Source organism: Musca autumnalis, unplaced genomic scaffold, assembly GCF_047663935.1.
Source record: "Musca autumnalis isolate F117 unplaced genomic scaffold, ASM4766393v1 scaffold_2, whole genome shotgun sequence".
NCBI classification, from domain to species: domain Eukaryota; kingdom Metazoa; phylum Arthropoda; class Insecta; order Diptera; family Muscidae; genus Musca; species Musca autumnalis.
The window spans coordinates 6,389,477-6,413,836 of record NW_027411755.1 but is presented as its reverse complement, the minus strand read 5'-3'; the positions used below and the strand labels follow the sequence as shown (position 1 = coordinate 6,413,836).

Here is a 24,360-nt window from a genome sequence, read left to right as displayed (position 1 = left end):
CGGTATGATCAAATATAAAATTAATAGTTATGCTTTGTTTACATTTACGAAATCCACTCGATTTCAAATGTCAATTCCTTTGCGTATACGTCAAATGAAAACTCATCTGAAATCCATAGGATTTCGTTTGACGTTTATGCAATGGAATTGACAGTTGAAATCGAGTGGATTTCGTAAATGTAAACCAAGCATTAAAAGCCGAAAATGTTGTTTTTTTATATTTAGCATGCATCGGCCCCAAGCGATGCAGATTTGACCAGAAAAACACATTTTGTCTGTGCGAAACAAATCAATATTCAAACACTCAAAAACATTGAAAATGAGAACACTTTTAAAAAAAAGTTTTGCTATCATAGACTAATAAAAAGATAGACGAAGGAATGCTCTCACCGAGTATGTTCGAATTGAGTATGCTTACAGAGGTACTCAAAATAAAATGCCAAAAAATACAAGTTAATAAGTATTTTGTTTTGGCAAAAGGCTACATGGGGTTAGTTTTTGATGGGAACAATATCCTCAGACAAAAATATCCATGAAAATATTGCCATTTTCCGCAAAAATCGTCTTCGAACTTTTTTGAGTTTTCGTGTTTGAGTAGGTTTACGGCGCAAAATTGAGTATTCCTTCGTCTATCTTTTTATTAGTCTATGGTGCTATTAAAATAATTTTGAAATATCAATAAGAAAATACGAATGGATTGTTTACACCGCCACCTCCACAGAAACTAAAATTATTTTTAAAGCTTCAGAATCTAAGTATATCGTAAGAATTTAGAAAATATTATAAAATATAGTGAACGTTATAATTTGGAATATTGTCTTATGAGGCATCTGTTAGCTTTGGAACTCAAAGAGAGAAAGAAATAAAAAAAGATAGAACACAAAATCGTCATCGTATTAAAACAAACGGTACTTATATGGACCCAAACTCCCAAATTATGTCACCTAAACCCCGGCAGTATTAAAAATAAAATATTTGGTTACTTGATGAATGTCAAAATATTTGACAAAGATACAAACATGCTTAATTCAGATCGGAAGAAATTAATAATAGCTCTGCAAGAATTCCATTGGCAATAGCTAGCGACTGAAGCTAAAGGTCATTCATAACCATCTTGCCTATGGAGCTCTGATGTGGTGGCATGGTTTGAGTTAGACATTGCATTAAATTAAATAAATAACATCCAAAAAGCGGCATAAAATCTAGTCTCCAGTACCACGAAGGCCACTCCGCAATGTGCTGCCCTCAATGTGCTACTTGATCTCCATCCTCTGGATCTTGCATCCAAGAGTCCACTTCGGCTCCACAAGTTAAATTAATGGCGGAGCTACGAATACTAACGGTCACGCTGAGATCATACGGCAAATAGAACTACCATTGCAGCGGGTTCTTTATACCGGATTGACCCGAAACCAAAGGCGTTTATACCACCTCTGCCTACCCATCATCAAACCTGTGCACCACTGAGATCGGGGGAAATGAGTGATTATAGCTTTGTTCTTTTACCTTAAAGTTTCTTCAAATTTAACCATTTTTAATTCGGAAAGCGTTCCTTAACACCATAAAGTAGTAAAACTGGAAGCAATTTTTAAGAGAGTCAAATTTCGTTGTGTAAAAAGTGGAAGATCTGTCAAACTGCTGATTTGACATTTATTTGACAATTAAGGCAAAAGGAAAAAGAAAACTACGCGCTGTGTCAAAGCAAAATAAAAAGAAATAAAATAAAATAATAAAAATTTAAACCAGTGAAATAAAAACAAGTAAAAAAGTATCAGTCGGCTTTGCCCACAGAGATATACCCTCAGCCTGTGTATATTGAAAGAAAATTTTCCCAAAAAACGTATGTATTTAGGGGGTTTTAAAATGTTGGGCGTTTTTACCGGATTAAAGATTAGGATTAAAGATCAAAAGTTTTGCGGAGGACATACTAAAAAGAAAGGATCTCCAGCCACTACATATGGCGCCATAGGGGTTTTTACACCTTCGGGCTGTTTGCTGAAGAAGTATGGCCCCTGAAAAAATTTTACCATCGTAATTGAGGCAGCGAATGCAAGTTGCTTCAACAAAAATCAAAGTGATTTGATTGCAGGTCCTAAAGTGAACTTATCCGAATTTTTGTGTGGGAGGTACCGGACGGAGTGAACAAATATAGTCCATATTTGAACATGATCTATATCTGGTAGATATATTAGGTATGTATGGACCAAATCGGTTACTCCTTTCAAGAGTTATCGTACGTACAAATTTCCGAACATTTTGAATTTTTGTGGGGGAGGTACCGAGGAGGGGACCGATAAAACCCATCTTCGCACTTAAACTAAGTTTAGACAAAATATTACGAATGTCAAATTTTGGATCGAATCGGTTGATCCTTTCGAGAGTTATCGTGCGCTCCAGCCTGCCAGACAGATAGACGGACGGACATTGCTTAATCGACTCGTCCAAACATACTTGGGGTCGTCCAAACATAAAACCATTATTTTGATGAAGCACATTTTTTGCCCGTATGAAAGCAAAAACAAAAACTGGGTAAATGCAAAAAGGACCATGAAAACGCGACAATATCGATTAGTTGTCAATGAGAGCCTTACCTAAAATTTTCTGAGCGACATTTTTGCAGAACATTTCGAAGCTGAAAAATGTCATATTGTGGTACTTTTATTGCGGTTCTTGAAATAAAGGACGAAAAGGACGCGGAATGAAGCGAGTTATAAGGTCGAAATGTTTTACGAAAAAGATCCTCATTAGATTTGACTGAAGACATGTGATATCAAAAGTAAGCCAAAACAACAGCGAAAGATATAACGCTAATTTCTGACGGCTTATAGGGTCTCCAGTGAAAAATTCATCACGCCATAACTCAAAAGTTCGACTCACGGCGGATCTGCCCTTTGGGGTTCTGTATATACTCATCAGGTGCTATCACCCCCAAAAGGAATTTTCCACTACCCAAAATTTCGGTTCACAGTGCTATCTACGTCGATAGTCAAGCGGTCCTTAAATAACTTAGGTCCCACACTATCATGTCTGTGCCAGTTTTGGATAGCAAGAATCAATTTTGGTTTGCAACATCGATGGAAATTAAATATCGGATGAAATGGCGCTTCGCGGATCGTGTCCCCCTTATTGCGATCGACAGCTCGATCAAGCCACCACCCCTGTGTAACTTCATGCGGCAGTTAGAACAAATCTATCGCGATAAAGCTAGCCTGATTTAGCGCAATGAACGCAGCTGCAAGGTTTCCAAGGCAGTCTTACCAATCCTCCCTAAACGAAGAAACACGTCCGCACTTTCCCTGAAGTAATCCAACCTGAAACTACCAGTAGGTATCAGTCAGGTAAATGTCTTGCAAATTGAAAAGAGCTAAATTTATGACTACTATGAACCTAACATTGTGAAGGCGGTCAAAACAAATAAATGACTTACCCAGCTGGTCGGGAGCCGCCGTGGTGCAATGGTATGCACACCGCCTTGCACGCTGAAGGTCGTGGGTTCGATTCCTCGGCCAAGCAACATCAAACAATTTTAACGGTGGCAAAATACCCCTCAGTAATGTTGGCGACATTTCCTGAGTATTTCAGCCATGTAAAATTTCTCTACAAGTGGTGTCTTAAGACACGCCGTTCGGACTCGGCGATAAACTAAGGTCCCATATCATTGAGCTAATGTGAATCGGGGATTGATATGAGAGAAGTCTCCTTTGTCCCATCTGGGATGTTTGTGGAACAATTATTATATCGACTAACCTAGTTCATGCGCTCTTTTTAATGAAACTTATGATTGAACTAATTCGTTCGTGAAGTAACGAACTCTAGATTCCAGTCGATGTTTACTTCTCGAATCGATTTTGTGTGTGTTGAATAAACAACCTGATATATTTAGTTTCTAATAAGTTGATCTGATGACTGTTATATGCCTTACGTATATCATGGTGTTTTAATCTTGTGCTGTTGTTAGCTTCCATACTTTTGCCGGTCCACAAGTCTTTCAGACAGTTGGACAAATGAGATATGCACCTTTCTATATTTGGTTTAATGCCAATTTTAATATTGTGGTCAGGTTACCGTACATCAAACCCGTTCGTGGGTATTGATTTGGTTACGAAGTTTTTCGGCAAATCACACACACGCGACCCGAACGCAAAGTAAGAGAGCAAATGTTTTGATTTTTTTACTTCAGTCTTGTACTGAATTTCATGCAAGCAGGTTGATGCCGCTTTATTTGTTTATTTTTGGGTACACAGAAAAGATTTTGCAGTTGTACAGCAAATATGTGGAGGGAAGAATTTGAAAATGATTTTTGTTTTGTGTTAATATTTTTAATGACGCAGAATGCCTCGTCTGCAATGCAACAATAAAAAATGTATGTATGCTTAGAAAGTCTTAAAAAATCATTTTTATATACAATTTGTTTTTTCTCTCAAAAAAATTAACGTATGAAGAAAAATACTTTTCAAATTATGAAGTTATTTATATTATTTTTAATTTAAGTCATACAAAGCGAACGCGCCAACAATATATTTTTCATTTCACACTCAATATGAAAATCATCACCCTGTTCAGTTAGTGTAATTTTACCCACACATAAACAATTTAAGCGCTCGCTCTTCTTGGTCGGCTATGATGTAAATATGTTTTTGGTAATATTGGGCGCGTACTTTTTCAGACATCGATTCGCCGATCTTGGGCCTTGAAACGTACGCAGATGTCGTTCATGGTACCGCAGCAAAAATTGTAAGCCACAACAGCAGAATAATCATTTACCAAGTAATGTAACAAACCAACTTAGACATTACCTGTAGGCAAGAAAATAATGGGTTATTTCTTTAAAATTTATTTTTAACAAGTAATGAGTACGGTGGCACAGAGTGTGTGTGTCCGACTACAAAACCAAGAGTTGTCAGTTCAACGCTCACTTGTTATACCCTCCACCACGATTTGTATTGAATTAAAATGGAACAATTTCCCTTCGTGTATGAAGAAGACAAATTTTCAAATTTCAGTAATTTCGATAAAAAATTTGGCTAATTTTCACAATAACCATATTCGGGAGGTACCGCTCTATGGAGGCTATATTAAGACATGGAACTGTACCGAAAAATTTCTGGGGGAAAGTTTTATACCCCCAACGAAGACAAAGTACCAAATTTCAGACAATTCGGTGGATTATTGTGGCCACAACCTTTAAAATACCGAAAATCTGGAGGTACCGTTCTATTGGGGCTATATGAAGGCGTGGACCTATACCAACATTTTTCAGGTGGAAAGTTTTATACACCCAACGATTACTAAATACCAAATTTCAGCCATTTTGGTGGGATAATGAAGCTAAAACCTCAAAAATAACGAAAATCGGGAGGTACCGTTCTATGGGGGCTATATCAAAACTTGGACCGATATATCACATTTTCAATACCAACCATCCTGGAAGTAATACAAATTTCTATACCATACTTTGACGCTCTATATTAAAAATTACGAGCTGTATCTTGTTTTCAACAGACAGACGGACGGACAGACAGACGGACATGGTTAGATCGACTTAAAATTTTATGCTGATCAATAATATATATACTTTATAGGGTCTCCGACGAATATTTCGATGTGTTACAAACGGAATGTAATAATTATAATTGTTCCCCAAACATCCTAGATGGGACAAGGGAGACTTCTCTCATACCAATGAGTGCACGCCGATTCATATTGGCTCAATAATATGGGACCTGGGATTCGAACCGCAGACCTTCTGAGTGCAAGGCGGACGTGCTAACCATTGCACCACGGTGGCCCCCTACAAACGGAATGACAAATTTAATTATACCCTCTATATGGTAGAGGGTATAAAAATGGTCAAATTTGAGCAGTTTTCTCAGGACATCGTTAAGTACCTAAGTCAAAGAATAGTTGCACCAGATGCTTTTAGGTGATATACTCATTGTCAGAACCGTGTAATAAGATAAACATATCCTCAGTCGAAACGGTCAATTTGTAAAATTTATGTTATGTTTATGTTATATCAATGACACTATACTAAAAATAAAAAATCTCAAAAATTATTTTTTTTTTTATTTTCATTTACAAATGTATGTGTATGCTTGGGGGGAGGGGCAAAAGCAAGGATCTATGCTCTGAATTGTTTTTTTTAGAATATTTTCTATTTAATGAAGACTCATTATAAAGTAAACCAAACTCGGTGGGCAATAATTACCTAACACCATTTAAATATCTCAAATGGGTTGCCGCTTCATATTGGGGCTATAGTAAAACGAGGAAATACGTTGCTAATAATTCGCAAAACGGTTTTCTACCTACGGAGAACATAAAATGCAAGCAAATAGATTGGTAAATGTGCTTGGAATATGTAAAATATGTTATATTGGCCGATACCGTTCAATGGGGGCTATACCAATACGCTAGCAGATATTGACAATATTTTGTAAATATGTTCTCCATCCACTGAAACCCAAATATACCAATTTGCAGCAAAATCGGTTGAAAAATGAACCTAATACGTAAAAACGGTCACCACCGATATGTGGTGGTTATAGGAAACCGCAGGTCTATGTGGCCCATATTTATCCACATACGACCCTCAACTATAAGAAACATTTTTGGAACATTTTAGTAACCTACGTTCTTCACATTAAAAGCTATGAGTAAAGTTCCGCTAAAGTGCCCATATTTCGCACTATGCGCCGAGTAATATAAAATACAAAATGTTTAAAAATACTATTATGAGACTCACACCATCATCCCAGGGAACATAAACATTCAAACATTTACTTCTAGTCTCTTCCCCAGATTCGCAAAATTATCCGTGGCTGTTTATTTAATTCGGAATATATCTTATGGCCATTCCAAGTCAAAGATAAACCGTTGTCGCGTTGCTAGCATAAACCGTGGACGCGTTGAATGGTACATTAGCGGCTAAATCGTAAAATATAAATATAAGATCTGCCAAGAATTCATATACATAGCTGCGTAGATATGCATTTTGAGCAAATATTATATAATGAACTTGGTCAATAACTTTATCTTTTGTCAAATCGTATTAGAAAGTCTTAGAGTGCCAACATATTCAAGATATTTGATAAAACCTACAGTAGTGTAAATACTTTACGTTGGGCGCCAATCACGTGTTTCCACTTAGATCCGTGAAAAAAAAACTAGATTAGGGGCTAATTTAAGTTGAAAGATTTAAAAATGCGCTTGAATTCAAGTTTGTATGTTTCGCCTGCTAATATCAAGGATTTATCATTAATCAAATATGTATATTGCTGGAACAATACCATGCAAAAAATCCAGTGCTTTTTCGTAAATAGTTTGATAATTATGATTATGACCATAATTATCGCACTTAATGGATAGTTCGATAATAAGTTTATGACATTTATGCTTTAGACCATGACTTTTATGCTGGAATTCAAGTCTTGATATTTAAAGGATGTGGCCCGTGGATGTAAGAGTAAAATTTGTTTGCCAAATAAAATGCTCTTAGCCATCGAACAATTGTATAGTTTTTATTTATGCTGAAAATATAGTTTAAAAAAATAAAAACTTACAATATAACCATATTCCACAACTGCCTACAATAGAAATGAAACTGTTATGATAATGCTTTTATATGCGATGTATTCCTTTATATCCTTGTGTTGTTTTAACAAATTTTCTTTTGGGAGTTTTAAAACGCTTCTTTGTGTACACTTTTCTTTATATTTTTTTACACGTTCCGGCCACAAGCGCCAATTATATAAGTGCATAATTAGTTCTAAATCATTTTCTTATTTTCAATTATTTTATTTTTTATTCATTTGTTTTGTTTTTTTTTTTTTAATTTGGATGCTTTTTGCTTTGTATTATAACAACAATGAATTAATTAAATGCAAGAACAATTGTTAAATTTGATAACAATAGTTTAGTTTGGTGGTTGTTTTTTTTTTTTTTCTTCTTCTTTTATTCCAATTAACATTTGCCGACGCGTTTTCAAGAATTTCGTATTTGGCAATTTTTATTTTATGATTTCTTTCAATTGTTTTGTGTGGTTTGTGCTTGCTGCTTGGATTTTGGTGGGGGCAAAAGATCCGACAATGCTCAAGACGCGTCGTTGGCAATGATAATGATGAAGCGTTACTAAAACAATCCGTTGTTATTATGGCTTTGCACGGGTTAAACACTGAAACTGTTTTTGGACAATGAAAGGCGACATGAAACCCCAGCCACAGTTAACGGTTACATGCAATGATCCCCTTCTGCTGCCGGCAGCAATAACAGATATACACAAACAACCAGACTCCACCTACAAAAACAAACAAAGAACAATAAATACAAAAAAAAAAAAAAAAACAACAAAAAAGTACGCCGAAGTACTACTACCTACCACAGCATAGCAATACATAGTACACTCTAAGTATGTGCAGATATCAACATCATCAACCAACCAAACATTCATCCATTCAAGCATTTCAAAAAACCTTTATCCAAGAAATAGGAAGAAATATAAACGCGCCAAACGTCGTTGCTTAACACCCGCATAAATGCCACTTAATAAACAATGCTCAAACTCCAATTCCATTGCACACACCAAAGACACACACACTAATGAAGGCTAAACCTAACAAGAATTCCAAATCCCCGCAGAAACTTATCCCAACCTAAGGAACATACCATAAGGGGCAAGAGCAGCTCTCCAAACACCAAGAAGAGCTTCAATGCGCAACACTGTATTATGTGTGTGCTCTCAAATGCCAAGTGGAGTAATGTGTGAGCACAAGAACCGTGCTTGTGTGGGTTGTTGTTATTAGTGGTGGAGTATTGTTAACTAACATTTCTCGGCTTCTGATTGGTCGGATAAAAATATTTTCAAATGCATTTGCCTAACACCAACACATTTACAATTAAAAGACAAGCAGAAGAAGAAGAACAGATGAGTGTGTTAGTATTATAACGGGGCATTATTGCTTTGTACAGTAGCCAAGAAGAATACAACTTCCTCTTCCTCTGGGTGGTTTAACTGTTTGTCAATAAAAATAAACCTCCTACTCCCCCTCATATGTATCTTCTCATCGTTAATGTGTTTACTGTTGTTGTTTATTGCACCTCATCTTCATTACTGTTATTATTATCGTTGTTGTTGTAATTTAATGTATATTAATATTTTTTAAATAATACACTTTAATTGATGTACATTGTAAATAGAAATGTAGGAATGTAATTCATCTCTTCTCATTTAATAATCAATTCTCTCTCCAAATTGTTATGGAGATGACCAATTATAATAATTTTGCTCCACAACTCTCAGTTGATGTTTTAATAAGTGGGAGAGTTTGATTTTATTGTGTATCCCCATTTCAATGGGGATAATTTTGTTCCATGACAGCTGTGTTGTAAGAGATTTGTAGGGATGACATTTAAATTAATTGAATGCGGAATGGGGGGATTTGCTATATCAAGTCCCTAGTGGAGAACATTTGACATTTTTGAAATATTCAGGCTATATAATCTGAGGAATCAGAGATTTTTTAAGAATATTTTTTCATGGACCACCAAAGCAATAAGCGTGGATTTTTAAAGAATATTTTATCATGGACCGGGCAATAATTTTAAAGAATATTTTTGCATGGACCAACCGTGCGATGTTTTTAAGAGTATTCTTTCATGGACCAACTAGGCAATAATTTTTTAAGAATATTTTTTTTATGAACAAACCAGAGCAATAAGCATGGATTTTTCAGCAATAGTTTTTCATTGATCTACACTGCAATAAGCGTGGATTTTTTAGGAATATTTTTTAATGGACCTACACTGCAATAAGCGTGGATTTTTTAGGAATATTTTTTAATGGACCTACACTGCAATAAGCGTGGATTTTTTAGGAATATTTTTTCATGGACATACACTGCAATAAGCGTGGATTTTTTAGGAATATTTTTTCATGGACCATCAAAGCAATAAGAGTGGATTATTTAAGAATACTTTTTAATTTTTTTGGGTGGCGTAGGGGATGGAAGATACAAAGGACGGCCCTGACCGGTTTTAACATGGCAAAGCCCATGTGGAACAAAGTGGACACTGACCTCCCCGTGGTGCCACCTGGGGAACTGCCTTTAACACCCGTTAAGGGTAGTGAGCTAACATGTGCCGCGCGTTCACCCATAAGAACGTTAAAAACTTGGGTTTGGGCGTCGGGTTAGTAACCCTCCCCTAGAAAAAACAGCCTACTATGAAAAAACCAAAGAAGAGAAAAACAAACAGGAAATACGATGGATTGGGAAAGGCGTCACAACACCTAACGGTGACGCACTGTATTATAGCTGCCATGACGTAAAGCATGAGTTTGGTTGCGGATTTGTAGTTAGTCGGAGGCTAAAACATCTGGTATCCAGGTTCACCCCAGTGAATGAAAGACTTGCTGCAATTCGAATAAAAGCTAAATTCTTCAACATCAGCTTTATTTGCGCTCATGCTCCCACTGAAGAAAAGGACGAACAGACCAAAGATATATTTTACGAGCGCTTAGAAGAAACATATGACCGTTGCCTTGCCCATGACATTAAAATTATTCTAGGCGATTTTAATGCCAAAATTGGAAAGGAGAATATCTTTGGCCCAACAGTCGGGAATTTCAGTCTCCACAGTAAACCATCTGACAATGGTATGAGGCTGATAGACTTTGCAGCTGTAAAAAAACATGGTAGTTAGCAGTACCAGATTTAATCATCTCGATATTCATAAGGGCACCTGGCTGTCTCCTGATCAAAGAACAAGTAATCAAATTGATCATGTTGTGATAGATGGAAGACATTCATCGAGCGTGTTGGAAGTACGATCATTCCGAGGCGCAAACATTGTTTCGGACCACTAACTTGTTGCAGCAAAGATACGTACCCGTCTAAACGTAGCAAATAAAGCACGAACAGACACAACACGAAAGTTAGACATCGATAGGCTGCAAACACTACAGAAAGCCACAGCATATTCAACTCAACTAGCCCAATTGCTTAATGAGAGCACTCCTTGTCCCGATAACATAACAACACAGTGGCAAAATATTGCCCACTCCATGCAAAGAGCCGCAAAATCCATACTTGGATACCAGAGACCTCCACAAAGGAATTCATGAGATGACCAGGAGAGTCGTGCTGCTACCGAAGAGAAAAATGCGGCATATAGAGGTACTTTACAATCAGTAGCTACGCGTAGCGCACGAGAGAGATATCGGGAGAAAAGGAGAGAAGAGAAACGTATTTTCCGCAAGAAAAAGAGAAAAATGGAAAAGTGGGAGTGTGAAAAAATCGAGATGTACAGGAGCCAGAATGAAGTCCGAAAATTCTACCAAAGAGTGAAACATCAAACAGATGGCTTTGGTACAGACACATCCTCCAGTAGAGACCAGCAAGGTAATCTGGTAACAGATACAGATAGCGTGCTCAGGATATGGAAGGAACATTTTTCCAATCTGCTGGTATCCAATAGTAGCGAAGACGATGATACCACAGATACAATCCCAGAAGATGGTATAGAATGTATACCACCCGGCCAAGATGAGGTAAAAACAGCAATCAACCGGCTGAAGAATAATAAGGCAGCAGGAGCCGATGGCTTACCAGCCGAGCTGTTTAAAACCGGAGGCGACGCGCTGATAAGGTGTATGCATCAGCTAGTTAGCACCATCTGGCAGGAGGAACCCGACGATTCGAACCTGAGCATCCTGTGTCCCGTCCACAAGAAAGGAGATAAGACCGTATGCTCCAACTATAGGGGCATAAGTCTTCTTCCTATTGCCTATAAGATAGTGTCAGGGATATTGTGCGAACGACTAAAGCCAATAAAAAAAAAAAAAAAAACCTTATTCCACAACATCCCATACGGGACAAGGGAGACTTCTCTCATATCAATGAGTGCACCCCGATTCATATTTAGCTCAATGATATGGGCCCTACTGTTTATCGCCGAGTCCGAACGGTGTGTCTTAAAGACACCACTTGTAGAGAAGTTTTTCAAGGCTGAAATACTCAGAAAATGTTGCCAACATTACTGAGGGGTATTTTGCCACCGTTGAAAAATGTTTGATGTTGCCTGGCCGGGGAATCGAACCCCCGACCTTCTGCGTGCAAGGCGGGCGTGCATACCATTGCACCACGGTGGCACCCATGCGCGATAAAGCCAATGGTCAACGAAATAATTGGACCATATCAATATGGCTTTAGACCTGGTAAGTCCACCATTGACCACATGTTTACCCTGCGGCAAATCCTTGAGAAGACCCAAGAGATGCAGATCGACACAGATCACCTTTTTGTCGATTATAAAGCAACTTCCGGCAGTCCCCTCCGATCAAAGGTATTCCATGCAATGTCTGAATTTGGTATCCCCGCAAAGCTTATCCGGCTTTGTAAGATGACTTTAACTGACACTAGGTCATCAGTTAAAATTGGAAAGAATCTCTCCGAACAGTTCAATACCAAAAGAGGTTTCAGACAAGGAGACAGCCTTCCGTGTGACCTATTCAACATTTTGCTGGAAAAGGTAATACGAGATGCAAATGTCAAAAGAAATGGCACAATTTACACCTATAGCCACATGTTACTTGCTTATGCTGATGGCATAGACATCATGGGACGATCAGTAAAGGAAGTAACTGATGCCGTTAGGAAGGTCGAAGCAGAATCTGCGAAAGTGGGTCTGGCGGTAAACGGCGAAAAGACCAAATTGATGGTGTCGACGCTCAAAGCGTCCATAGAGCTCGGACCAACTGTGGAAGTTGGTACCTATAATTTTGAGGTAGTTAAAGACTTCGTCTACCTCGGCACTGCCATAAACACAACAAACAACATCAGTTGTGAGAAGAATTGTATTGGCCAACAGATGCTACTATGGTTTAAGTAAGCAATTTAAAAACAAAGCCACATCTCGTCAAACAAAAATAACACTATACAAAACGCTGATACTACTACTACTAATGTATGGCTCCGAAGCATGGGTACTTGCGCAAGCAGATAAGGCAGTGCTTGGTGTGTTTGAGAGGAAAATTCTTCGAAAGATCTACGGGCCGATTTGCGTTGACGGTGAATATCGAAGTCGCATGAATAACGAGCTGTATCTGCTGTACAAAGACATGAATATAGTTAAACGTATCGAGATGCAACGATTGCGTTGGCTAGGCCATATCATAAGAATGTGCAATGATGAACCCGCTAAAAAAGCGTATGAATACATGCCACATGGAGGTGCACGCAGAATCGGCAGGCCTAAGCTTCGATGGAGCATACAAGTGGATGAAGAAATGAAATGGTGCGGTATTCCAGAAAGCGAAGCGAAAAACAGAGAGAATTGGAGATCTTTTCTTAGTTCGGTCTATGGAACACATGTTCTGTAATGGGCCAGCTAAGTTAGTAAGTAAGTACTTTTTCATGGCTCATCAAAGCAATAAGTGTGGATTTTTTAAGAATATTTTTTTCATGTATCAACCGGGCAATATGTGTGGATTTTTTAAAAATATTTTTTCATGTATCAACCGGGCAATAAGTGAGAATTTTTTAAGAATATTTTTCACGTATAAACCGTGCAATAAGTGTTGATTTTTACGTATATTTTTCATGTATCAACCGGGCAATAAATGTGGATTTTTTAAGAGTATTTTCTATCCACCACTTTGTAAATAGCTTTCATAAATAGAAGTCCTTGCAAAGGCCTTCTTTATGTAGCAGACATTCTGAACGACCTCTACGATTAGGAGACCTTTTATAGTTCGTCCATAGATCGAAGACCATGCAAATGCCTTCTGTGGGTAGACGACCTTCTAAAGGTTCTTGAAAAGGTCTTCTTGCTTCGCATAGAAGACCATTTAAAAATATTCTAAAGATCTTCCATAAACTTTGATAAGGTCCTGTACTGGTAGAAGTCTTACCTGAGGTCATCTGTGGTTAGAAGACCTTCTAAAAGTTTTTTAACACAAAATAACTTTTAACAGATTTTTTGAATAAAAACCCTTTCAAATATCTTCTTTGGTAAAGGATATCTATCTAAGCATTTCTGTCCCGCTGTAATGGTTATGTCTAGAAGTTTTCTTTAAATTGAAAACCTTTAAAAATTTTTTTCTATCTACTTCATATGGAAGAAAATCTTTAAATTTATTTGAAGTGAAGTGATCTCCATGAAACTCCCCATACTGACTTCGTTGGTATGACTAATAGCTGTCAATGTTACAGACGCCACAAATTAATCAAAAATTCAACTACGTTGGAAATCGCGCATCGTATCATTTCAAAAACACAACAACAACAATGCTGTAGAGTGAAAAAATGCCAAGCTAATTTTTTGGGGTAAAATATTATGATGATTATTGTTTAAACAAATTACCCAAAACATATTTAAAGTAAAGCTTAAGCCATAACCAACTACAAAGTGTGACTTGTTGGAGGTCTCCTCAAGTCGAGACAAAACTATTTCAAATGTTTTGTTTCTTCGTCTTCGTCTATTTTTTGGATAATTTACGCAATTAATTGGTGTTCACACTGGGCGGTCGTGGAGATTAACAGTTTTTTTCACCCTGTCAAACAACCGCACAGACACACACATCAAGACAATCATTGATAGATTAGAGTACAAAACTCGCAGAGCCCCATTATTGAGGTGGGGGACTTGTGGTTTAGTTGGCATTGTTGAGCTGTGTATTTTCTTCATATCTTTAACACATTTTATCATTTAAGGTATTTTTCTACGGAACATTTTTTTTTAACAAGGAAATCTGTTAAAAAATTAGAAATTAATCAAGTCCTCTACACCCTCTCCCATTAGCCACACACAAAGCAGCATATTTGGTCATCTCTCATGGAAATTAAGTAATATTAACTTATATTGCCCTACTCAGATAATGCACACATACGCCATTACAATGTCACCCACCAAAAAAGGAAAATAGATGTATTAGAGACGAAAAAGGTTATGAAAATAAATTACGTTTTAAGAGGTTGCCACAACCTGAGGAATGCATAAACGATACATCTTTTTCAGACACTAAAGATTGAATATGGAACCGATTTACATTAAAAATGCTTTCTATCCCTAGAAGATTTTTCAATTTTTTTTTTTGGTGGTTGATGAAAAAATGTTCCTAAAAATCCACGCTTATCGCTTTGGTGGTTGATGAAAAAATATTCCTAAAAATCTACACTTATTGCCCAGTTAGTGTTTGGAAAAATATTCTTAAAAAATCCACGCTTTTGGTTTTGGTGGTCCACGTTTAAATATTCTTAAACAATCCACGCTTTTGGTTTTGGTGGTCCACGATTAAATATTCTTAAAAAATCCACGTGTATTGCTTTGGTGGTCCATGAAAATCTATTCTAAAACAAGTAGGAAAAGCGTTAAGTTCGGTCGGGCCGAACTTTTTATACCCTTCACCACAAATTTCAGCCATTTCGGTGGATTAGTGTGGCCACAACCTTCAAAATACCGAAGATCGGAAGGTACCGTTCTATGGGGGCTATATGATGGCGTGGACCTATACCTACAAATTTCAGGGGGAAAGTTGTATACCCCAAAAGAAGACTGAATACCAAATTTCAATCATCTCGGTGTGATAATGAGGCCAAAACCTTCAAAATACCGAAAATCGGGAGATATCGTCCTATGGGGGCTATATCAAAACGTGGACCTATATAAACATTTTATGGTATGTTTCTTAGCCTCTGGAAACACAAAGTACATACAAAGTTACAACCGTTTCTGTTTTTAAATTGGACTAATAAAAAAACAAAAACAAAAAACATTGTTCCACAACATCCCATACGGGACAAGGGAGACTTCTCTCATATCAATGAGTGCACCCCGATTCATATTTAGCTCAATGATATGGGACCTACAGTTTATCGCCGAGTCCGAACGGCGTGTCTTAAGACACCACTTGTGGAGAAGTTTTTCAAGGCTGAAATACTCAGGAAATGTCGCCAACATTACTGAGGGGTATTTTGCCACCGTTGAAAAATGTTTGATGTTGCCTGGCCGGGGAATCGAACCCCCGACCTTTTGCGTGCAAGGCGGGCGTGCATACCATTGCACCACGGTGGCACCCAATTATTTAAGAATATAAATTGGACTAATACATTCAAAATATATTAAAATGACGCGTACTTTATATGAGGCGTTATATGGGGGCTATACCAAAACGTGGAACTATATAAACCAACTTTGGTAGGAATGTTTTTTGGCCTCTGGAGGCACAAAATACCAAATTACAACCAATTCGGTGGTAAAATGGGACAAATATCTTAATAATTCCTTAAAACGACGACGCTTCATTCGTCATTTTGTATGGGGGCTATACGAAAGCGTGGACCTACATAGCCCGCTTTCAATACCAAAAGTCCTACGTACATATAATAGATTTTCCCAAAATTTCATCCACCTACGTCAATCCGTTCGGACGCTAGAGTGATTTCCACAGACGGACAGACGGACGGACATGGCTATATCGATGTAGAATTGCACGTAGAACAAGAATATATATAGTTTGTTTATTTCGAGTAGTTACAAACGGAATGACAAACTTAATATACCCCCATCCTATGGTGGAGGGTATAAAAATCCACTCTTATTGCCCGGTTTACCCATGAAGAAATATTCTCAAGAAAACCACGCTTATTTATTGCCCGGTTATAAATGAAAAGATATTCTTAAAGAATGCATGCTTAGTGCCCGATTGGAGCATGTAAAAATATTCTAAAAATTCAACGTTTATGGCTTTTTGGATGGATGAAAAATATCCTTGTAACTCTGTTGGTTCTTAAAAACGGCGTCGCAAGCCTTTGACGCGACCAAATATACCTCCCACACCATTTGATGTTAACTTATTTTTCTATAAAAAAAGCTATAAATACAAAAACTATCAACTGGTTGGACCACACATGGCGTTTGAAACAGTTAAATCTCTTAGAGAAAATATTTCAAACTTATTTGTTGTTTAAACGGAGATTATTCGATGAAAGTGTGGACATAGATTTGCCATTAGTTAGAGTTATGAGGCAGCTGCTCCTAAATGGATGAAATGTGCACTTCATAGTAATTTAAAAGGTAAGTTGCCAATCAATTTACAACAAGCTGATGATGTTTATCAATGAATAAAAAAATTGTCGTTTTTCATTTTCAATAATTTCAATTTTTCCATACCACGTGCGGCAGAATGTATGTGTACGAGACCCGTATAAATGAACAAATCCTTACTGGTCCTTGCCAAGCAAAATTACACACATTTGTCTCTTTCGGTTCCTTGGTCACAAGGGAAAATATTTAACTTAGACATTGAATTAGCAGCCGCCGTTCGTTCTATGTGCCTCTATGATAAAAATTTCTAGTCAAACAAAAAAATACGTTACTCTTCGGGGTAATTAAAGTTATTTGACGGCGATTAGGGTCGCGTTAAAACAGACAAAACAAAACAATTGTCAAGTGTAGCCTATAATGTGAGAGTTCATTCGGCGTGCTTCCTGTGACATCTGAAATCCATTGTTTTTGTTTTTAATGGAAACACTTGAACAGCCAATGGTAGGAAAGACTTGTCGTTGTAAAATACACATTGTTCCCTAGCTTCTGTGGCCATCTTAATTAGAGTACTAAGAGAGTGTTAAAGCCCCGCATATGATGATGGTATAAACGTACGGAGACAGACTTAGACATTTCACGCTTAATTCATTTTGGTTAAACACCATGGTTTCACTAAGCAGTCATGCGTACATCCATCTGGTAATAGAAAAACAGACTTTTAAGCTGTTGCCTAGGTGTTTCTTCATACAATCAACGATGCGTTTCAAGTTCATAGTTTTAGGCAATGGAGTACATGATTGTCATCATCGTAGGCATCTGAATATTGTCTAAGACAATAAACCATCATGGCATTCGGCAGAAGCAATAACTTCCCTTCGTAGCAAACATATTTGTTCTCTTCAAAGTTTTCATCACCAGTTCTTTGTCTTTATTTCCCTTCCTTAAAAAATATGATGAAAACATGTTGACTTCGAAGTGGCGGATTATATGTGGAAGTACCAAATTTGAAATTTGCATTGATACTGGTACACCAAGAGAAATCATTCAAAGTTACAGATATCTTTAAGGATCACCCGTACGTGATACAGCAACTGCGTCAAAGGCGACAACATTAAGAATATTTTTTGATGGGCAAACATAGCAATAGGCGGGGAGTTTTCCGGAATATTTTTTTAATGGCAATCTTAGCAATAAGCGTGGATTTTTAAGAATATTTTTCATGCAGCAACCGGGCAATAAACGCAATAAGCGTCGATTATTTAAGAATATTTTGTTATTCACAAACCGGACAATAAGCTTGGATTTTTAAGAATATTTTTTAAGGGACCACCAAAGCAATAATCGTGGATTTTTTTAAGAATATTTTTCCTTAAACCACCAAAGCAATAAGCGTGGACTTTTTAAGAATATTTTTTCAGGGACCAACCGTTCAATAAGCTTGGATTTTTAAGAATATTTTTTCAGGGACCAACCGTTCAATAAGCGTGGATTTTTTAAGAATATTTTTTTAGGGACCAAACGTTCAATAAGCTTGGATTTTTTAAGAATATTTTTTCGGGGGCCAAACGTTCAATAAGCGTGGATTTTTTAAGAATATTTTTTTCAGGGACCAAACGTTCAATAAGCGTGGATTTTTTAAGAATATTTTTTTCAGGGACCAAACGTTCAATAAGCGTGGATTTTTTAAAAATATTTTTTTCAGGGACCAAACGTTCAATAAGCGTGGATTTTTTAAGAATATTTTTTTCAGGGACCAAACGTTCAGTAAGCGTGAATTTTTTAACAATATTTTTTTCAGGGACCAAACATTCAATAAGCGTGGATTTTTTAAGAATATTTTTTTCAGGGACCAAACGTTCAATAAGCGTGGATTTTTTAAGAATATTTTTTTCAGGGACCAAACGTTCAATAAGCGTGGATTTTTTAAGAATATTTTTTTCAGGGACCAAACGTTCAGTAAGCTTGAATTTTTTAAGAATATTTTTTTCAGGGACCAAACGTTCAATAAGCGTGGATTTTTTAAGAATATTTTTTTCAGGGACCAAACGTTCAATAAGCGTGAATTTTTTAAGAATATTTTTTTCAGGGACCAAACGTTCAATAAGCGTGGATTTTTTAAGAATATTTTTTTCAGGGACCAAACGTTCAATAAGCGTGGAATTTTTAAGAATATTTTTTTCGGGGACTAAACTTTCAATAAGCCTGGATTTTTCATGAATATTTTTTCAGGGACCAAACGTTCAATAAGCGTGGAATTTTTAAGAATATTTTTTCAGGGGCCAACCGTTCAATAAGCTTGTATTTTTTAAGAATATTTTTGAGGGATCAACTGTTCAAAAAGCGTGGATTTATAAAGAACATCTTTTCAGGAACCAACCGTTCAATAAACGTGGATTTTTTAAGAATATTTTTTCAGGGACCAACCGTTCAATAAACGTGGACTTTTTAAGAATATTTTTTCAGGGACCAACCGTTCAATAAGCGTGGATTTTTTAAGAATATTTTTTCAGAGGCCAACCGTTCAATAAGCGGGGATTTTTTAAGAATATTTTTTCAGAGGCCAACCGTTCAATAAGCTTGGATTTTTAAGAATATTTTTTCAGGGACCAACTGTTCAATATGCGTGGATTTTTTAAGAATATTTTTTCAGGGACCATCCGTTCAATAAGCGTGGATTTTTTAAGAATATTTTTTCAGGGACCAACCGTTCAATAAGCGTGGATTTTTTAAGAATATTTTTCAGGGACCAACCGTTCAATAAGCGTAGATTTTTAAGAATATTTTTTTCAGGGACCAAATGTTCAATAAGCGTGGATTTTTTAAGAATACTTTTTCAGGGACCAACCGTTCAATAAGCGTGGATTTTTTAAGAATATTTTTCAGGGACCAACCGTTCAATAAGCGTAGATTTTTAAGAATATTTTTTTCAGGGACCAAATGTTCAATAAGCGTGGATTTTTTAAGAATACTTTTTCAGGGACCAACCGTTCAATAAGCGTGGATTTTTAAGAATATTTTTTTCAAGGACCAAATGTTCAATAAGCTTGGATTTTTTAAGAATATTTTTTTCAGGGACCAAACGTTCAATAAGCGTGGATTTTTTAAGAATATTTTTTTCAGGGACCAAACGTTCAGTAAGCGTGAATTTTTTAAGAATATTTTTTTCAGGGACCAAACGTTCAATAAGCGTGGATTTTTTAAGAATATTTTTTTCAGGGACCAAACGTTCAATAAGCGTGAATTTTTTAAGAATATTTTTTTCAGGGACCAAACGTTCAATAAGCGTGGATTTTTTAAGAATATTTTTTTCAGGGACCAACCGTTCAATAAGCTTGTATTTTTTAAGAATATTTTTTTCGGGGACTAAACTTTCAATAAGCCTGGATTTTTCAAGAATATTTTTTCAGGGACCAAACGTTCAATAAGCGTGGAATTTTTAAGAATATTTTTTCAGGGCCCAACCGTTCAATAAGCTTGTATTTTTTAAGAATATTTTTGAGGGATCAACTGTTCAAAAAGCGTGGATTTATAAAGAACATCTTTTCAGGAACCAACCGTTCAATAAACGTGGATTTTTTAAGAATATTTTTTCAGGGACCAACCGTTCAATAAACGTGGACTTTTTAAGAATATTTTTTCAGGGACCAACCGTTCAATAAGCGTGGATTTTTTAAGAATATTTTTTCAGAGGCCAACCGTTCAATAAGCGTGGATTTTTTAAGAATATTTTTTCAGAGGCCAACCGTTCAATAAGCTTGGATTTTTAAGAATATTTTTTCAGGGACCAACTGTTCAATATGCGTGGATTTTTTAAGAATATTTTTTCAGGGACCATCCGTTCAATAAGCGTGGATTTTTTAAGAATATTTTTTCAGGGACCAACCGTTCAATAAGCGTGGATATTTTAAGAATATTTTTCAGGGACCAACCGTTCAATAAGCGTAGATTTTTAAGAATATTTTTTTCAGGGACCAAATGTTCAATAAGCGTGGATTTTTTAAGAATACTTTTTCAGGGACCAACCGTTCAATAAGCGTGGATTTTTAAGAATATTTTTTTCAAGGACCAAATGTTCAATAAGCTTGGATTTTTTAAGAATATTTTTTTCAGGGACCAAACGTTCAATAAGCGTGGATTTTTTAAGAATATTTTTTTCAGGGACCAAACGTTCAATAAGCGTGAATTTTTTAAGAATATTTTTTTCAGGGACCAAACGTTCAATAAGCGTGGATTTTTTAAGAATATTTTTTTCAGGGACCAAACGTTCAATAAGCGTGGATTTTTTAAGAATATTTTTTTCAGGGACCAAACGTTCAATAAGCGTGGAATTTTTAAGAATATTTTTTCAGGGGCCAACCGTTCAATAAGCTTGTATTTTTTAAGAATATTTTTGAAGGATCAACTGTTCAAAAAGCGTGGATTTATAAAGAACATCTTTTCAGGAACCAACCGTTCAATAAACGTGGATTTTTTAAGAATATTTTTTCAGGGACCAACCGTTCAATAAACGTGGATTTTTTAAGAATATTTTTTCAGGGACCAACCGTTCAATAAGCGTGGATTTTTTAAGAATATTTTTTCAGAGGCCAACCGTTCAATAAGCGTGGATTTTTTAAGAATATTTTTTCAGAGGCCAACCGTTCAATAAGCTTGGATTTTTAAGAATATTTTTTCAGGGACCAACTGTTCAATATGCGTGGATTTTTTAAGAATATTTTTTCAGGGACCATCCGTTCAATAAGCGTGGATTTTTTAAGAATATTTTTTCAGGGACCAACCGTTCAATAAGCGTGGATTTTTTAAGAATATTTTTCAGGGACCAACCGTTCAATAAGCGTAGATTTTTAAGAATATTTTTTTCAGGGACCAAATGTTCAATAAGCGTGGAGTTTTTAAGAATACTTTTTCAGGGACCAACCGTTCAATAAGCGTGGATTTTTAAGAATATTTTTTTCAAGGACCAAATGTTCAATAAGCTTGGATTTTTTAAGAATATTTTTTCAGGGACCAACCGTTCAATAAGCGTAGATTTTTAAGAATATTCTTTCAGAGACCAACCGTTTAATAAGCGTGGATTTTTTAAGAATATTTTTTCAGGGACCAACCGTTCAATAAGCGTGGATTTTTTAAGAATATTTTTTCAGGGACCACCAAAGCAATAAGCGAGGATTTTTAAGAATATTTTGTCAGGGACCAACCGTTCAATAAGCGTAGATTTTTAAGAATATTTTTTCAAGGACCAACCGTTCAATTAGCGTGGATTTTTTAAGAATATTTTTTCAGGGACCAACCGTTTAATAAGCGTGGATTTTTTAAGAATATTTTTTCAGGGACCACCAAAGCATAAAGCGAGGATTTTTAAGAATATTTTTTTCAGGGACCAAATGTTCAATAATCGTGGATTTTTTAAGAATATTTTTTCAGGGACCAAATGTTCAATAAGCGTGGATTTTTTAAGAATATTTTTTCAGGGACCAAATGTTCAATAAGCGTGGATTTTTTAAGAATATTTTTTCAGGCACCACCAAAGCAATAAACGAGGATTTTTAAGAATATTTTTTTCTGGGACCAAATGTTCAGTAAGCGTGGATTTTTAAGAATATTTTTTCATGGACCACCAAAGCAATAAAGAATATTTTTTCAGGGACCACCGAAGGTATAAGCGTGGATTTTTAAGAATATTTTTTCAGGGACCAAATGTTCAATTAGCGTTGATTTTTTAAGAATATTTTTTCAGGGACCAAATGTTCAATTAGCGTTGATTTTTTAAGAATATTTTTTCATGGACCACCAAAGCAATAAGCGAGTATTTTAAAGAATATTTTTTCAGGGACCAAATGTTCAATAAGCGTGGATTTTTTAAGAATATTTTTTCAGGGACCAGCCGTTCAATAAGCGTGGATTTTTTTAAGAATATTTTTTTCAGGGACCACCAAAGCAATAAGCGTGGATTTTTAAGAATATTTTTAAAGGGACCAACCGTTCAATAAACGTGAATTTTTTGAGAATATTTGTTCAGGGACCAGCCGTTCAATAAGCTTGGATTTTTTAAGAATATTATTTCAGGGACCAGCCGTTAAATAAACGTGGATTTTTTAAGAATATTTTTTCAGGGACCAGCCGTTAAATAAACGTGGATTTTTTAAGAATATTTTTTCAGGGACCACCAAAGCAATAAGCGTGGATTTTTAAGAATATTTTTTTTTAGGGACCACCAAAGCAATAAGCGATTTTTAAGAATATTTTTAAAGGGACCAACCGTTCAATAAACGTGAATTTTTTGAGAATATTTGTTCAGGGACCAGCCGTTCAATAAGCTTGGATTTTTTAAGAATATTATTTCAGGGACCAGCCGTTAAATAAACGTGGATTTTTTAAGAATATTTTTTCAGGGACCAGCCGTTAAATAAACGTGGATTTTTAAGAATATTTTTTTCAGGGACCACCAAAGCAATAAGCCTGGATTTTTAAGAATATTTTTTTCAGGGACCACCAAAGCGTGGATTTTTAAGAATATTTTCTCTGGGACCAACCGTTCAAAAAGAGTGGATTTTTTAAGAATATTATTTCAGGGACAGCCGTTAAATAAACGTGGATTTTTTAAGAATATTTTTTCAGGGACCAGCCGTTAAATAAACGTGGATTTTTTAAGAATATTTTTTCAGGGACCACCAAAGCAATAAGCGTGGATTTTTAAGAATATTTTTTCAGGGACCACCAAAGCAATAAGCCTCGATTTTTAAGAATATTTTCTCTGGGACCAACCGTTCAAAAAGTGTGGATTTTTTGAGAATATTTTTTCAAGGACTAACCTTCCGATAGGCCTGGGTTTTTTTAAGAATATTTTTTCAAAGACTAACCTTCCAATAGGCCTGGGTTTTTTTAAGAATATTTTTCCAGTGACCAACCGTTCAATAAGGTTGGATTTTTTAAGAATAGTTTTTGAGGTAGCAAATCATATTTATGTATATCTGTCTCCCAGAATTTCATTCAGCTATATTCAAGTCCCAATTTTCCCCAGTGTAATATTACTTCAAATCCACTCACATATAAAGGAGTAAGTGCGTTGACATTTACTTACATTAACATTTAGGCCGACAAAGTATTACTCGAAGAAGAAGAACAACAACAATATCCATTCACATGTATACCCTTTGGATGCGGGCTGATCAGGTGAAAAGTTTGTTTTTTCAGTTTATTTCGCTGGAACATTTGCATCAAGTTCTTTCAAAAACAATAACAACAATGTTGTTTTCACCATTGCGTTTACAAGTAACACCGATGTCTCGTTAATTTCATCGTTAGAGAGTGGTTCCGTTT

General features: G+C 36.0%; 1 protein-coding gene across 3 annotated transcripts in view; it reads right to left on the bottom strand.

The window, feature by feature from the left end:
* gcm2 overlaps positions 1-24,360 on the bottom strand; it is a 153,228-nt gene that overhangs the window by 14,237 nt on the left and 114,631 nt on the right. Inside the window, exons 1-2 of one of the 3 annotated variants that reach the window (XM_073966788.1) lie at positions 8,378-8,601; positions 7,563-8,296 (exon numbers count right to left, since the gene is read on the bottom strand). The exons of 1 other annotated variant lie outside the window; for it this stretch is intronic. In XM_073966788.1, the coding sequence (XP_073822889.1) occupies positions 7,563-7,573 (11 nt within the window). In that variant the 5' untranslated portion in view covers positions 7,574-8,296; positions 8,378-8,601. Of the gene's footprint in view, positions 1-7,562; positions 8,354-8,377; positions 8,602-24,360 lie in introns of those variants that run through there. One more of the 3 variants, XM_073966789.1, reaches the window with a different exon arrangement.